Here is an 18,016-nt window from a genome sequence, read left to right as displayed (position 1 = left end):
TAAATAACTTATATTCTATTCTTTGCACTGATCACCGAGGAAGGCTTTCTTATTCTTTGGAGCTGTTAATTCAAATGGGTCTATCACTGCAAAATCCCTGCAGATGGTGACTGCAGCCATGAAGTTAAAAAGATGCTTACTCCTTGGAAGGAAAGTTATGACCAACCTAGACAGCATATTAAAAAGCAGAGACATCACTTTGCCAACAAAGGTCCGTCTAGCCAAGGCTATGGTTTTTCCAGTAGTCATGTATGGATGTGAGAGTTGGACTATAAAGAAAGCTGAGCACCGAAGAATTGATGCTTTTGAACTGTGGTATTGGAAGGACTGATGCTGAAGCTGAAACTCCAATACTTTGGCCACCTGATGTGAAGAACTGACTCATTGGAAAAGATCCTGATGCCTGAAAGATTGAGGACAGGAGGAGAAGGGGATGACAGAGGATGAGATGGTTGGATGGCATCATCGACTCAATGGACATGAGTTTGAGTAAACTCCAGGAGTTGGTGATGGACAGGGAGGCCTGACGTGCTGCAGTCCTTGGGGTCACAAAGAGTTGGGCACGACTGAGTGACTGAACTGAACTGAAATAACTTATCAGAATAAACATTGGTATGTTTCTTCATAAAGCTGTAAGTAGTCACAAGGCACATACTTCCTTCCCCTAAGCAATAAGTTTCCTCTATAAGCAACTATATGGACGAAAAGCCACCAAACTCAAATAGTAATGGAGAAGTCAAGTGGTAAAGAGCAGTGACTGCTGTAGCTATGCCAACAGAAATTTACTGCAGGAGGGCACCCTGGCTGACTTTCTGTATTCATGTTAATGACACACTTAGATAAAAATTAGGTAAAAAATGAAATATTCCACACTTAGGTAAAAATTAATTTCTAAAGAAGATGGGTCAGCTTGACAGTAAGCTGGATTGTGTCAATGCCACTCACTACACTTAAAATGAAATCACTGTTAGAAATTTTACCTTTTCATTGTCTTCAAGGCCAGGAGATGTATCAAGCTCAAATGGACAATATATTTGGAGGCAAAAATGAAGGGAGAAATACCAACGTTTTTCCCAAGAGAGAAAAATGGACCCATTTGTCTATGAGCAACAAAACAGTGAATTCATAGCAGCACTGAGATTCCTAGGGGAAAAATTTGACCTTTAAATTGGTCTTTCTGCTGCTGCTGCTAAGTCACTTCAGTCGTGTCCGACTCTGTGTGACCCCATAGACGGCAGCCCACCAGGCTCCCCCGTCCCTGGGATTCTCCAGGCAAGAACACTGGGGTGGGTTGCCATTTCCTTCTCCAATGCATGAAAGTGAAAAGTGAAAGTGAAGTCACTCAGTCGTGTCCAACTCTTAGCAACCCCATGGTCTCTCTGGCTTTACACAAAAGCAGTTTCTGATTGCCTATTTGAACCTTATGAAATTGTTATGACTTCACAAAAGGAGCGAACACTTGGATCCACCAGGGTCATAGCATGGTTCTATGTGATTTATGTCATTGAATCTTCAGCTTCCATTTTTTTTTGGAGTCCTAGAATTATAGCAATCCTCTCACAGCACCTCAAACTCTGATCTGCCTTCCACTCAGGGACTGACAAGAAAGGCTGCATCTGGGAGTCCTGGTTCACCTCTGAATTCCCTGGAAATTCTCATAAGGAGTCCCACACTGTCTCCTATGTGAAGACTGCTGGAATAGGACTATTACATAATGTAACGAGGCAGGGTGGTGAGGGACAAGCAGGGAGCAGGAGGACTCAGAGTTCTAGACATTCTTGTATAGCCTGATTAGGTCTCCTTTTCTAACAATGGGCTAAGTATTCTGGTATGTCTTTTCTCTTCCCCTCTTTCCAGCATCCCCTGCCTCCTCCCTCCATTCCTGAATTTTCCCCTCTCATCCCCCAGAGAACTCAAGGTAAAGACATAGTCAAGCTTGGTCAAGAGGAAAAAACCTCCCATCCACCCCAGTGGAGGGTGTGACTGGTTGTGTATGATCAAGAGTACTAAAGTGTTCAGGCAGCTGCTGTTCTTGCCAAAAATAGATCCTCCTCTTGTGGAATTTGCTTTGCTTCTCAGTTCATGGGAGTTCAGGTCACCACCTCATGGGACACAGTTCAATCTTCATCTGTTCAGTCAGGCATTTACTTCATGGTATTAGAGGAATGATTATTGAGGTTGTGGTTAATAATGAATGATACCATTTTAGGAGTCCAGGGAGTGGTTCATGAACTTGGAGTCTCTAGGGTAGATTACCCTATCCTGGATAATGCCTTTATCCTTTAGTTTAGAAAATGAAAATCAAAACTGATACAGTTAATTGATATGGACCTGGAAATTTCACTTTCATCAAGATAGTTCATCACCTTAAAGAATAGAAAAGTAAGCATGAAGAAATAAAAAATGCTAAAAAGTGCCAAAGTAAATGACTGCTGCTGCTGCTGCGTCACTTCATTCGTGTCCGACCCTGTGCAACCCCATAGATGGCAGCCCACCAGGCTCCCCCATCCCTGGGATTCTCCAGGCAAGAACACTGGAGTGGGTTGCCATTTCCTTCTCCAATGCATGAAAGTGAAGTCGCTCAGTCATGTCTGACTCTTAGCGACCCCATGGACTGCAGCCTACCAGGCTCCTCCATCCATGGGATTTTCCAGGCAAGAGTACTGGAGTGGGGTGCCATTGCCTTCTCCAAGTAAATGACTACTGGACGCCAATTAGGAGGGGGAAAATTATCTTAGTTTTCACAGTATCTGAAAAGGTTTTAGGGCAAAGCTCACATATGGAACTCGGGGAGTAAACACTTCACAGTGCGGTGTCTGGAAATGATAGAAGTTATGATAATAATGAGAATACATAAATGGAATACATGATAAGTGAGTTTCAAAAAGAGGAACTAGTCAAGGCATAGAAGCAAATGACTGTGAAGAGAAAATACTTGCATACCTGCCTTGATAGTGTAAGAAAGCAATTAAGTAAAACTGGCATGCACTTTGAACTCAACAAATTTTAAGAATGAAAACGGGCACTCATAATTGAAGGAAATGCAACATTTTTATATACAAATATGCCTGACTTCGGAGAAGGCAATGGCACCCCACTCCAGTACTCTTGCCTGGAAAACCCCATGGACGGAGGAGCCTGGTAGGCTGCAGTTTATGGGGTTGCTAAGAGTCGGACATGACTTAGCGACTTCACTTTCACTTTTCACTTTCATGCATTGGAGAAGGAAATGGCAACCCACTCCAGTGTTCTTGCCTGGAGAATCCCAGGGACGGGGGAGCCTGGTGGGCTGCCATCTATGGGGTCACACAGAGCCGGACATGACTGAGGTGACTTAGCAGCAGTAGCAGCATGCCTGACTTCATTCACCAACAATAAAAGCATGTTGATTCTTTTTCCTTAGTCAAAGCATACACTAAGCATACACACTTTTTATCTAAGTATTTATGGGTACATTTGCAATGGAGAAATATTCCCCTGTTGCACACACCATATGTAGTTTTTCTTTGAAAACCTAAATATTTAACTGAAGAACTGCTCCTGTAATCCATACTATGTAAGCAATGAGGTTAATTGGTTCCTATCTATCTGTACTTATAGGCCAATATAGAGAAATTTTTCACTGAGTCAAGCGAAAGTCCCTTTGCTTGTCACTTTGCTAGGGACATAAAGTAAGTAAACTAATATCCCCGTTTATTCACAGAGTTAGCAAGTTTATTGAGGATTTTAGATTGATATGCATTATTAAAATAGTAATTAATGTCAGATTTTCTACTCACAAGCTAAAATGCATCTTACAGGTACTATGTTAATGATTCTCAAATTTTAGCATGCAGGGAGCCAACAAAACATGACCCAATAGGGCAGGGACTCTGCACTCTTGTCAAGCACTCTAGGTTATTTGAATACAGTTGGCTGGAGGAGCTTCCCAGGTGAGTCCATGAAGACTCAGAAGTTGTCAGGATGGATTTATAGAAAGCAGCTGATTTGAGATGAGTGTACTGGGTCAAATTTCAAGGATAGTGGGATTTAAAGACAGAGAGGAAAGTCTTTTCTTAGAAGAGGGAAAGGCCTGAAGAAGAGCACAAATTTGAGAGTAAATGTGGCATAATAAAGGGCCAACCAGAAAACAAGCCTGAGAGAAGTATGAAAGTTGGCACTAAAAGCTGGTTTCCACTCCCCTTACATGAATTATCTACACAACTCAGGTGTCTAACGTCTACACGAACATAACCAGAATATATACTGAAGGAATCTTTCTTTCTCTTTATGCCTGAACCTGATTTTCACATATGTGCTTAATCACTTTGTCATGTCCAACTCTTTGCGACCCCTTGGACTGTAGCCTGCCAGGCTCCTCTGTCTATGGAATTCTCCAGGCCAGAATACTGGAGTGGGTAGCCATTCCCTTATCCAGAGGATCTTCCTGACCCAGGGATCAAAGCCAGGTCTCCTGCATTGCAAGTGGATTCTTTACCATATGAGCCACCAGAGAAGCCTGATTTTCACTTATTATGCCCAATTATAAGGCTTGATGGGCATTAAGAATGGAAGCCCTAGAGCTACAATTGCTAAGCCAACCAAATTGTGTACCTGTAGACAAATGCTAGATTTGATGGGTTAGTGTTTAGTGTCAAATTAATAGTTATTATGGCAGAAGAATGGCATAGTACCCCGCCAAAAAAAAAAAAAAAACAACCAAACCCACATCTTAGGTGTCAGAAATAACTGAATTTAATCATTGTCATACCACTTACTAGTGAAGACATTAAAGTTGGCCTCTTTGGAATTTTAATTTCCAAATCTGTCGAAGAGAATTATAAAAGCACATACAATTCCTATGTATTGGATTTTGAAGAGTGAATGAGATGGTAAATCTGACAAAGTAGCTGGCAGTGAATGAATGAACAATATTTGTAATATTTTCTATTTATAAAGATGTTTTAAATGGATTAATCCATGGTTATACAATGATATGATTTGTTTTAGATTAGATAGAGAAAACATCACAATTGTGATATAGGGCTTCCCTGGAGGCTGAGACAATAAAGAATTTGCCTGCAATGCAGAAGACCCAGATTCCATCCCTGGGTTGGGAAGATCTCCTGGAGAAGGAAATGGAAACCCACTCCAGTATTCTTGCCTAGAGAATCCCATGGACAGAGGAGCCTGACGGGCAAGAGTCCACCAGGTCACAAAGAATTGGACACGACTAAGAGACTAACGCTTTCACTTCACTTTCATTTTCAAAAGAGATTTACACTTTTCTGTGCAAATAAGAGGTGAAATTTGACAACTGTATAACTGTTTAGCAATGTGATGTGTTGTGAAATACACCTTAAGATACGTTTCTAAAGGGCCCAAAGTCTCCCACTCGAGCTTCACTCCCTGCTGGTGCTCACAGAGGTATCCAGTCATATCAGTCATTCATGGTTAGTGTGAATTGTTTGGTCAAATCTTGTGACTTAGTGACAGTGGAGAGAAAACTCCTGAAACAGGAGATTGGCTGGATGTAAAGAAAAGATAGAACCATTCTGTAATAAGGAGCAGCCACAGAAGATGAAGCTGGCTAGATCCTCAGGCCATCATAGGGGAGGTCCTGCAAAAACTGGTCTGGTGAGAAATGGGAACCAGAATAAGAAAATGACGCGAAGAATAGAGGCCCTGATGAAACATCAAGTGTTTTTCCTGTCGTCTCCTTCTCGCGGGAGTACCACCGTTCCCTGCATGCATAGGCCTTCATTTCTATTAAATATCACACAAATGCCTTTTCCTTTTTGGTGTCATCTCACAGAGCAAAATCTTCTATGATGAGAAAGTGAGGCTCAAATGGTCTCACCAGGTGGCCAAAGGAAATCTGAGAACAGAAATGATTTCTCCAAAAAATATATATTAAAAAAGCATGCAATGAACTGCACAGAGTATGATACAGGAAAAAAAGTATCAAAGGTGTTTAAAGTAACTCGTTCCTTTCACGTGATTTTTAACACTATGATTGCTGCTCCTTTACTCACTATTTAGTATATTATTTATAATTACCCTCCTTTTTTTTCACCTGAGAAACTCAAGATGTAATGTGCCTTTCTGGTTTGCAAACTTTTTTTTTTCTGTTTACTATTCTGATTTTCCTGAATCACTATAGATGATATATCTTTAGAAATTTAGACTTGTAGAGGGAAAAGGTGTTTTCCCATCTACATTAACAATATAGTGAGGTGAGTTTTGTTGAAAGAATTCTCTTTCTTGATGGGAAAAAAAAAGCAGAGTTACATTAGTGGGGAATTAGAAATAAGATATACATGTTAATCATAGATTGCATTAACAGTAAAGTTATTTGTCACAAGAGAAATTGAGTATAGGATGGTGCAGTGGTAAAGAATCTGCCTGCCAATGCAAGGGACGAAGGAGATGTGGGTTTGATCCCGGGTTGGGGAAGATACCCTGAAGTAAGAAATGGCAACCCACTCTAGTATTCTTGCCTGGAGAATCCCACGCACAGAGGACCCTGGTGAGCTACAGTCCATGGGGTCACAAAGAGTCAGACACAACCGAGCAGCTGAGCACACAACACACACAGAAGGAAATGTGTTTGGTTTATACCCAGGGCTAGTTTAGTTGAGGTTCACTGGACGATTAATTTACCAGACAATGAGAAACTAATCAATGACTCCCTAGCCCTAAGGTGTTCCAAAACATATCCTTGCTATTGCTGTCAGAACAGTTCCCATCCACACACACACACACACACACTCTCTCTCTCTCTCTCTCCCTCTCTCTCTCCTTGGATGACCCTAATGACTCATCTCTGCACAAATTTCCTGGTAATTATCTAGTCAATCCAGCCGATATATCAGCACAACAGTATCAACTCAATCCCGAAAAAGTCTTACAGGTGAGGGCTGTAAAACTTTATGATAACTTGGTTTCCTATCCAAAGAGGACATAGCGTCCAAGAAATACATAGAACTGTGCATTTAAACAGTGAAAAAAGTATTGCATACCTGGGTGTGGTATTGGGGCTTCCCAGGTGAGATGCTAGTGGTAAAGAACTTGCCTGCCAATGCAGGAAACACAGGAGACACAGCTTCGATCCCTGGATTGGGAACATTCCCGGGAGAAGGACATGACAACCCACTCCAGTATTCTTGCCTGGAGAATCCCATGGACAGAGGAGCCTGGCAGGATACAGTCTATAGGGTTGCAAAGAGTCAGGCACAACTGAAGCTTCTACATAGTATGTACGCACAGGTGTGATATTGGGGATCTATTAGCTATCAGAAGCATCGGTATTTATCTTTTGAATGAGAACAGAGAAGTTCTGAATGAGAAGTCAGGAGCTCTCCTCGGAGCCAAACTCCACAAAGCCAGTGGACTTTCAATATCTTATCTGAGCAGGCCCAGGAAAACCCATCTGTACCCAAAACTTGCCTTTCACATTGGAATTCCTACTCCTGGGGTTGCTATTTCAATTCACAAACTGAAAATGTACTTCATTGGAAAGGATACTGGAGGCACCCAGTAAAGCCTTGCTCAAGGTGCCACCCAAGGGTGGAGCCTCAAAATCAGGGGACATCAAAAGGTGGGGAGGAACCTCCTTGTGGGCAGATTCAATCCATCTCATGGTTTTGCCTCCCAAACTTAGACAGTTTCTATTCCAGTTACAATACACAAACTAAATAAGGACAGTTTTTGCCTTTCAAGAACCCTAGCAGAAAATGGTCTTTGATTTCTCACACTCTTGGGCTTATCTCTCCATGTGAATTGTGACAGTAAAACAATAAAAATTGAGATTTAATTTTAACTCATGTTGGTGAGTCTGAGGCAGTAAATGAAGATGATGAGCTAGAGAAATATTAAGCCAGGTCGGTTATTTAATGCCTGCCCTTTATTTGAGGAGAACACTATTGAAGGCACCTGTGCAAGACAATGAAATTCTTCAGTTATATTTTAGTTTATCGCCGGCTTCTCCTTATAGTTTTCACTCTGTTGATTTTATTGCCATTGCCACTCATCCTCCGCTCGAAGGTAAGGGATGGGCTGGTGGGCTTTCTGAGGTATCTAATTGTCCTTTATTGTTGCTATGCAATTATCTGTCTGAAAGGGTGGTGACACCTTGGGCTTGAAATCAGGATGGTTGTACATTGTATTTTGCCCATTTTTCTCCCTTTTAATGATTAATGCTGTTGATTTTCAGTGTGATTAACTAGAATAATTAAATAGTATATTCAATCAGAATTGCTCTCTGCTTGGCGACCAGATAAGGAGAAGAAAAAACAAATCATGACCTTTGAGATCCTGTTGGTCAAGTTATCAATCTCCAGGGAGCATCCCAGGTTAACACAGCCCCTTGCCCTGAGACTAGGCAGCAATGTGGCACTGGGGGAAAGAGCTCAGAGGACAACTGGAATTCCTAGGGGTGATCTGTGCTATGTGCTTAGCCTCTTCAGTCATGTCCAACTCTGTGACCCCATGGACTGTAGCCCACCAGACTCCTCTGTCCATGGCATTCTCCCAGAATGGTGATCTAGTGCAAATTAATTTACTGGGCACTTCCATGCTTTGGTGTAGGCCATCGAACCCCCTGGAAGTGCTGCAGCCCTTGGGGTCACAAAGAGTTGGACACAACCTAGCAAATGAACAACACAAGAACATGAGAGAAGAAGGCACTGAAAGCAGGAAGTAATTTTCCTTGTTTAATCAGAAAATCTAACACATTATTGCACATGTTCTGATCATTTGAGATTTTATTTTTTTGTGTGTGTTCTTGTAGGGATTTTTCGGTTTCCTTTAAGTATGGTCAATCTATTAAGTGTGGAAATATAAACCCAATGCATTTTTATTACCTTGGTAAAATGATTTGTATCTGCAAACATTTAGTGAATACCTTATTTGTGACAGGTGTGACAAGGGTCTCTTGGTGGCAAGAGAACAGTCTCCAGAGCCAAGCTCTCTGCTTTAGGTCCCAGGTTTCCACTTAGAAACTGTGTGACCTGGAAAAATTAATTGCCCTTTCTGTGCTTCTATTTTCTCCTATGTAAAATTGGGATTGTAATGGGCTTGTTGTAAGGATTAAATGAATGAGCACTCATCAAGAACTTACTTGGAACTATGGCTGGCACACAGTATGTGGGTTACTGAGAATCTCCCCAAATCTGTTAACCCTACGATGGTGCAGTTCCTACCCTATGATGCCTTTTCTCTGAGTAGAAGAAAACCTTCCTGAGGTTCTTCTCTAACAAGTATTAACCAAGGTTATATGAGTCTGGGTAAAAATAGAACCACAGTGATTGTAACACTTCAGCCTCCCTCAGCAGTCTGCCACTGGTCTGAAGGAAAATTGTCGTTCAGTCACTAAGTTGTGTCTGACTCTGCAACTGCATGGACTGCAGTATGCCAGGCTTCTCTGTCCTTCACTATCTTCTAGAGTTTACTCATATTCATGTCCTTTGAGTCAGTGATGCCATCCAACCATCTCATCCTCTGTCCCCTCCTTCTCCTCCTGCCCTCAATCTTTCCCAGCATCAGGGTCTTTTCCAGTGAGTGGGCTCTTTGCACCAGGTGGTCAAAGGATTGGAGCTTCAGCTTCAGCATCAATCCTTCCCAATGAATATTCAGGGCTGATTTCCTTTAAGATTGAGTGGTTGGATCTCCTTGCTGTCCAAGGGACTCTTAAGAGTCTTCTCCAGCACCACAGTCCAAAAGCATCAATTCTTCAGTGCTCAGCCTTCTTTATGGTCCAACTTTCACATGTGTACATGACTACTGGAAAAACCATAGCTTTGACTATACAGACCATTGTTGGCAAAGTGATGTCTCTGCTTTTTAATAAGCTGTCTAGTTTGGTCAGCTTTTCTTCTAAGCCTTTTTCATTACAGTGTGAAGGAAAGTGAGATGAGATAATGGAAAGTCCTTTTTGGTTCTGCCAAGTTCTTTACCAACAAAGCTGGTGAGGGGCCTGGCCTTGGCTGCCCACAGCTTCAAGCTGTCACCTGGTGCGGGGTAGTGGGAGAAAGAATGACCACCAGGGGCCTCTCAGGCTGGGTCTCTCTCAGCACTGAGGTCTCATAGCACCCTGAGGTGGGAGGGAAGAACTCCCCTCCCCCACTTTTTATCAGACATTGTTCTGAACCTCCAGATTCTTAGAGAATTTCTAGTGAAAACAGCAGGCAGCCTCCATTGTCCTCGGTTTGGTGGGTTTTGTTTTCAAATTCCAAGTGATTCATCCTCCCCTCTTCCCCCTGCCCCTCCTACCCCAGCTAGCTCTGAGGACTCCTCTGAGTCTCTGGCGGCCACTAGACGACAAATGTGAAGTACAGACACAAGTCTCTCATCTGAATGCCTCCTCCTCCACCCCCTTCAAAGATCATCACTCCTTTTCGTGTTCATGATGGCCTTCTTTTTTCAACTCCCCTGGTTCTACATGTCCCCCAGACCTGGCTGACTCTTACCATGAGTACCTCCTGATTCATACCCGGACCCCTGCTATATTTTAATATTTCTGGTTACTCTCAGCATAAAGTCCTTACTTATGGCTGAGAAAGCAAGTTAAACCAGTCAAGACAAACTTTGTCCATGACTGTGTATCATCTGTGCTGCTCCTTTGACATATACATGCTTGACACTTTGCTTATCTTAACATAATTTTCAAAGAAAATAAATATAAACTCTTTGCAAGAGAAGGGCAAGTAAATAAATAAAAAGCAACGTTCTCTGTGCATGATTCATTAACCAGAAAAAGTGTACTCTTGCTAAGCAATGTAGTCATTGATTTTTTTTTTTTTCCAAAGTGCTATGTCAAGAGTACATTAGGTCTGTGGGGAAACCTGGCATCAAGTTGCATTTGATGAACTCTGTCCTCTTTCTTTTCCCTCTAATCAACTCATTTATTAAAACTCAATTAACATTATTGGGAGGATTTTTCCAAGTACAATAACATAATTTCCTCTTTTTTTGCTACTTTAAATGCATATTTAACCATTCAATCAACTGTTAATTAAACTCACAGTATATTATTTTAACTGTTGCTTACAATGAAAGCAGAACTTTCTTTCAGAGAACTTAGGACTTTAGAAGGTATAAAATTTAAGTAGAGGCTACTTTGATATGGGTTGAAATCATTGTATTGTAACTTTCAGGCTACCAAACTGTGAAGCCTGTACTTCTAAACACATAGTAACAGAACAACTAAAGAGTTCAAGCAAACAAAAAGTCAATTTTGCTTCATAAAAACACAATAAATCTATATGATGGTGGAACTAATAAACAATAAGTTATTGACTGATTTTTTTTTCATTTCCCTGCTGAATTTTGAGTTGCTTCTGTAGACAGGCCTTAACCCTTAGCTTAATTCAACCTTAATTAAAAAATGGAGCTTCAAAGATGAGAGCCCGTAAGTGGCTTTACCATGTAATGTTCAAAAAGGAGGGGAAGGGCTTTGCTTTGCAGAGCTTGCTTCTGTTCCAGGCATTCTACCAGCTGCTTTATCCAAGTTATCTTATTTAACCTTCATTACAAACCAAGAAGACAATCATAAATGTCCTAGCATTCTCATTTTACATTTGCAGAAATTGATGTTCAAAGACATGTGACCCAGCAAAGGCCACAGGGATGGGGTTGAAATGGGATTTGAACTCAGGTTCTGTCAGAACTCAGAATTCATGCTTTAATAGTGGTTTGGTTTTACCCTTTTCTATATTTTGTATTTTTGAAGACTTGCCTTTTATTTTAAATAGTCACAAAATTTGTGGCTTGATACTCATTTAGCAACAACTCAGGCATAACGCCTCACCATAATGCTTTACAGAAGAGGTATATATTAGCCACTTCCTTGATTGACCTCAGGCAACTCAACTTCTTAAAGGTAGACAAGTGCAGTAATTCTAAACCCTGGGGATGGACCTAGGAGAGCTGGAGGAAGGGTCTCATGTATGTCATCTGCTGAATGTCCCAGAGTCCCAGCTCTACAAGCTGATGCAATCAACTTCTCAGGATGTGATCCCCCTACCCTTTACACTGGATGTTTACCACGAGTCATGGCATTAAGTTGGCATCTTAAAATTTTTAGATGGAAGAGATTTTGCAACTGTGTATTTTCATGTTTTCATGGAAATAATATTTTATAGCAAAAGAAAATATGCATCACTCCAGAAACCTATGGGTCTAAGTCAGACAGAAATTCAAATTGAGTCCTTATGAATTAGGTATTGTAATTGGTCAAATTTTGAAGATTAGAATTGGAGATAGAAACAAGTCAATAGCTTACCAAAAACAAAAAACAAAAAAAAAAAGAAAAAAAAAAAACAAACAATAGCTTACCAATACGTGGCTCTACAGATGTCCAGCCAACATCTGTCTGACTCCAGAGCCATGATCTCAACCACAGCTAAATATCTGTGTCCTTATGTCTTCCAAGGGGAATAAGTATACTCCTGATACATTGGTATAAAGGTCACTTTACTGAAGGAATTTTGTCTTCTTATTGCTTTACATGAAACATCAGAAATACTGTCCTTTTAATCATCACATAAGTGTAAAGGTAGTCCCAGTCCTTCCCCAATTAGTAGTTGGGTGCTATGTGCTCAGCTGCTCAGTTGTGTCTGATTCTTTGCAAGCCCCTGGACTGTAGCCCTCCAGGCTCCTCTATCCATGGGATTTTGTAGGCAAAACTATTGGAACGGGTTGCCATTTCTTCCTCCAGGGAATCTTCCTGACCCAGGGATCGAACCCATGTCTCTTGCATTTCCTGCATTGGTAGGTAGTTTCTTTACCACTGAGCCACCTGGGAAGCTCCCAATTAGTAGTTAGTGGTCAGTAAAAGAAGCCTGTGATGTAATTGATGTTTATGTAAATGAACAAAATTAATCATTGAAACTGAATTTTTCTATCTTTGGAGAGGAACTATCTTAAATATTTCCAGATAAAAACTTGTTAAAATTGGCCTAGGCTACATGCCTTAGTTCCACTGATATTCCCCATGCAACATTATTCTTTTACGACTATTTTTAGCAGCTTGTTAATTTTATTCTTCTCAGAACTCTGTGCTATTTCCTTGCTTATTTTTCTAGTTCTTGGCTCTTTGTATTTCTTGTGATGGAACAACATGATAAAAAGAAGGCCAGGTTTGTCTGACAAGTTGTAAGGGAAGAAAATTGAACAATAATATTTTCTGTTTGCAGAGTGCATCTCTTACTGGCATGTCAGTCCCCCTGGTTTATGTGTTCATTATGGATCCCCGCTTTTTTCAGGAAGACAGTCCCACAGATATTGAGCAGCATTCCCTAGTTGATTGGTTGTAAATCCAAGACCAGATTTCAGGTTTCTGTCAGATACTTCAGGATTTCTCGGGAAAATATTTTATGCCAAGAGAAAGTTGAAGAGAGGAGAGGGAGAGTCAGCTGAACAGAGTCTTAGTACGCTGTACCAGCCCCAGTCAGCGATGGAAGAAACACGGCTGAGAGGGCCACCTCTGTGTGGCCACCTCTGTGTCTGTGGCTGTCGTGGGCTGCTTCTGTTTCCTCCACAGTCTATGCCTCTGATGCATCTTGAATCTCGAAGTTATAATAGAAATTATGATACGTAAAAGAAATAATACATAAGGAGAGACTTAGGTGCTCCATCTGGAAAAACTAAACAGATGGGAGAAATATAGCACTTGTAAAGAAATGTAAACCTTAAAGGGATAAAGGCTCTGATGGAAGAGGGGAACTGATAGGTTGAGAAGCCTGACAAAGGAAAGGAAAATGAGTGGGAGAGAATTTTAAAAGACCACAAGTGAGAGAAGAGGGAGGAAAGGAACTCTGAGAAAACATAAGGAACTTCTAAAGGGGCAAATGAAATTGGATATTGTTTCCAATGTTGGTCTAAAATATTGTAGGGATTTAAATAAAGGGGTGTGTGCATGCTAAGTCATTTCAGTCGCCTCCGACTCTTTGCAATCCCATCGACTGTAGCCCACCAGGCTCCTCTGTCCATGGAATGCTGCAGGCAAGAATACTAGAGTGCGTTGCCATGCCCTTCTCCAGGGGATCTTCTGGACCCAGGGATTGAACTCACATCTCTTATGTCTCCTGCATTGGCAAGTGGGTTCTTTTACCACCAGTGCCACCTGGGAAGCCCAAGATAAAGGGGTAAATGCTATAAATGCCAGGAAAATGAGTATTTTAGATACAAAAGAGCATCAGAATGATGGAAGGCAAGAAAAGAAAGAAAACATAGAATCATGCTGATGGTAATGTTGTAGGAGATGAACAAAACCAGGAAATCCAAATGTGATAAATATTTATTTCATGAATATTTGATGAGAACTTTTGAGGCCCAAAGTATGGTGCTCAGTGAACAGTAGCATCTTATGCAGCTTAAATTAATGTTTCTGCTTTCAAGTAGCTTGCAAGGTTGCTGAAAAGTTAATATATACCATGGTCAGCATTCATCACAAAATAAGGTTGTATATAAATCCATGCCAGTGATGGAAACAAATCACGTATTTTATCAGCGTGTAGTTAAAGGGTGAATGTATCTAGGGAAGCAACATTCACCACCCATTCCCCTACTGTGCACAGTCCCACTTGCCTACAACGAGCTGCTCCTTCTATGTTCTTTATGTCAGAGAATCGGCTACCCCTCATCCAGGTCTGCAATCTGTGCGTCACGTCAGATCCCTCAGCTTTTCCTAAGCCCACATCACTCTGTTTATGTTGCTTTACCTCCTGAATCCACCTGCCTCGCATTGAATCTTCATTTCCGTTCCTGCTGGCACTGTTCTCCTCTAGGCTGCCTTCATCTCTCTCTTTCATAGACCATTTCATACTGTTTCCCCCTGAAGTCTCCTGCCAGAGGACTATTTTTAAAATGTCAGCCTCATCCTATTGCATTTACCGCTGCTCCTAATTCTTCCATGGGCTTCCCAGGTGGCTCAGTGGGTAAAAACACAGGCAGATGCGGGTTTGATCCCTGAGTTGGGAAGATCCCCTGGAGGGGCACATGGAAATCCACTCCAGTATTCTTGCCTGGAGAATCCCATGGAGAGAGGAGCCTGGCGGGATACAGTCTGTAGGGTTGCAAAGAGTCAGACGCAACTGAAAGGACTGCAACTCACTGGTACTACTTCTTCTGTGGCTCCCTTTTGCAGACAGGGGGAAATATCTAACAGAACTTGTAGATATGATGGATCTTGGGATTTTGCCATTTCTTTGTCCTAATAGCCCTCCCCTTAGAAAGCATCACTACAAACAAAGCTAGTGGAGGTGATGGAATTCCAGTTGAGCTATTTCAAATCCTGAAAGATGATGCTGTGAAGTGCTGCACTCAATATGCCAGCAAATTTGGAAAACTCAGCAGTGGCCACAGGACTGGAAAAGGTCAGTTTTCATTCCAGTCCCACAGAAAGGCAATGCCAAAGAATGCTCAAGCTACCGCACAATTGCACTCATCTCACACGCTAGTAAAGGAATGCTCAAAATTCTCCAAGCCAGGCTTCAGCAATACGTGAACCGTGAACTTCCTGATGTTCAAGCTGGTTTTAGAAAAGGCAGAGGAACCAGAGATCAAATTGCCAACATCTGCTGGATCATGGAAAAAGCAAGAGAGTTCCAGAAAAACATCTATTTCTGCTTTATTGACTATGCCAAAGCCTTTGACTGTGTGGATCACAATAAGCTGTGGAAAATTCTGAAAGAGATGGGAATGCCAGACCAGCTGACCTGCCTCTTGAGAAATCTGTATGCAGGGCAGGAAGCAACAGTTAGAACTGGACATGGAACAACAGACTGGTTCCAAATAGGAAAAGGAGTACGTCAAGGTTGTATATTGTCACCCTGCTTATTTAACTTATATGCAGAGTACATTATGAGAAACACTGGGCTAGAAGAAGCACAAGCTGGAATCAAGATTGCCAGGAGAAATATCAGTAACCTCAAATATGCAGATGACACCACCCTTATGGCAGAAAGTGAAGAGGAACTAAAAAGCCTCTTGATGAAAGTGAAAGAGGAGAGTGAAAAAGTTGGCTTAAAGCTCAACATTCAGAAAATGAAGATCATGGCATCTGGTCCCATCACTTCATGGGAAATAGATGGGGAAACAGTGGAAACAGCGGCAGACTTTATTTTTGGGGGCTCCAAAATCACTGCAGATGGTGATTGTAGCCATGAAATTAAAAGTCGCTTACTCTTTGGAAGGAAAGTTATGACCAACCTAGATAGCATATTCAAAAGCAGAGACATTACTTTGCCAACAAAGGTCCATCTAGTCAAGGCTATGGTTTTTCCTGTGGTCATGTATGGATGTGAGAGTTGGACCGTGAAGAAGGCTGAGCACCAAAGAATTGATGCTTTTGAACTGTGGTGTTGGAGAAGACTCTTGAGAGTCCCTTGGACTGCAAGGAGATCCCTTGCAAGATCCCTTGGAAGGACTGATGTTAAAGCTGAAACTCCAATACTTTGGCCACCTCATGCGAAGAGTTGACTCATTGGAAAAGACTCTGATGCTGGGAGGGATTGGGGGCAGGAGGAGAAGGGGACGACAGCGGATGAGATGGCTGGATGGCATCACTGACTCGATGGACGTGAACTCTGGGAGTTGGTGATGGACAGGGAGGCCTGGCGTGCTGTGATTCATGGGGTCGCAAAGAGTCGGACACGACTGAGTGACTGAACTGAACTGAACTGAATAGCCCTCCCCAAAGCCCCCAATATCTAGCTCCTTCATTCACAGCTCACTATCTATGCCCCTAGAGTACCCATGACTATTCTTGCCTTTCTGAATTTCATGTGGTGTGTCCTCTTCATGCAGTGCCCTCTCACCTCTCACTCCTCTCACCCTGTGCTTGCTAGGAAAGGGAGCTCAGGCTGTGATACAAACAGAATCATTCTCCATGCGCTCACTGCATGATTGTGAAGACATCAGCCTCCTCTGTACTGTGTATTCCATTTTGCCTTTATCTTCACTTCCCCCTCTACACTGCAGATACTTCAAGAGCACGGAACATGCTGTTTCCTTGTTTCCTCTGGCCCAAGCACAAGGCCTGACCTACAGTAGATGGTTGATAACTGTGCTGAACGAATGGATTAAAGGTCTCTCATGGCAGAAGGATGCAAATACCTGAGCTAGATCATGTAGGAAGCAGAGGATATAGGAGCAAGGAGATGATGAAAGGAAGGAACTTCAAATAGAGTGTAAGAGCCACTAAGGGTCAGAACAAGAATGTAGGTAGATGTATCAGGTGAATGGGGATATGTCTCTTCCACGAAGCTCTTCTCTTCAAGATACATTTTTATACTCTGTTTGGTAATGATAATGTAAGTGAATGTCTACTATCAGCCTCCAACAACCATTAGAGTAGTCAATATTAACCCCATTTTACAGATGAGCAAGCAGATACTCAAAGAGGTTAAGCAATTTGCCCAAAGTCACACGGTCTCTAAGGGGAGTGAGGATTTACAAACAAGCTGTCTGACTCCCAAACGCATCGATGCTATTGCTTCCTTACTGCGATTTACATCAGATTTTTAAAAGCTTGTGCACTGCTGTTCTTGCATTTGTAATTACTAGAACACATATTGAGATGAGGTCTCCCACTGGATGGCAGAGCAACCATGACACAGGGTAAACAGATCATGTGAGCAAGAAATAGACATTGGTTGTTTCAAGTTGCTGAGATTTAACCTAGGCTGTCCCATCTTATCTAGCATATTCTGAAAAACTCCCTAACTGGTTCTGTCACACTGCCCCCTGGTCCATGCCCTCATCTGTAAATTGAATAAGACTCTTACAAGAGTTTTGAACCTTGTCTGTGAATTGGCTGCCCCAGGGTCACCTGAGGTACTTGTGAGTGTGAAGTCCAGGATGCTGCACGGTTAAGACGCATCATGACTCTGAAGCAGTTAACCCATGGCCGGCATTTTTAATCACACCCTAGCGTGTCGTCAGGTTGGAGAGCAAGGTGATCTCTGGCTGTTTCCAGTTCTGCTGTGTACGTGGGATGTGAACACAGAACATCTCCATTGCTAATTGGTTTCGG

General features: G+C 42.0%; 1 protein-coding gene across 1 annotated transcript in view; it reads left to right on the top strand.

Annotated features, from left to right (window-relative positions):
- The first annotated feature begins 7,900 nt into the window (after positions 1-7,900).
- SLC13A1 (solute carrier family 13 member 1) overlaps positions 7,901-18,016 on the top strand; it is a 104,081-nt gene continuing 93,965 nt past the window's right edge. Inside the window, exon 1 of the mRNA NM_001193219.1 lies at positions 7,901-8,025. Within this exon, the coding sequence (NP_001180148.1) occupies positions 7,927-8,025 (99 nt within the window). The 5' untranslated portion in view covers positions 7,901-7,926. The remainder of the gene's footprint in view (positions 8,026-18,016) is intronic.

The sequence above is a fragment of the Bos taurus genome, chromosome 4 (genome assembly GCF_002263795.3).
Source record: "Bos taurus isolate L1 Dominette 01449 registration number 42190680 breed Hereford chromosome 4, ARS-UCD2.0, whole genome shotgun sequence".
NCBI classification, from domain to species: domain Eukaryota; kingdom Metazoa; phylum Chordata; class Mammalia; order Artiodactyla; family Bovidae; genus Bos; species Bos taurus.
The sequence above is the reverse complement of the archived record's forward strand: the minus strand, read 5'-3'. Positions and strand labels throughout refer to the sequence as shown.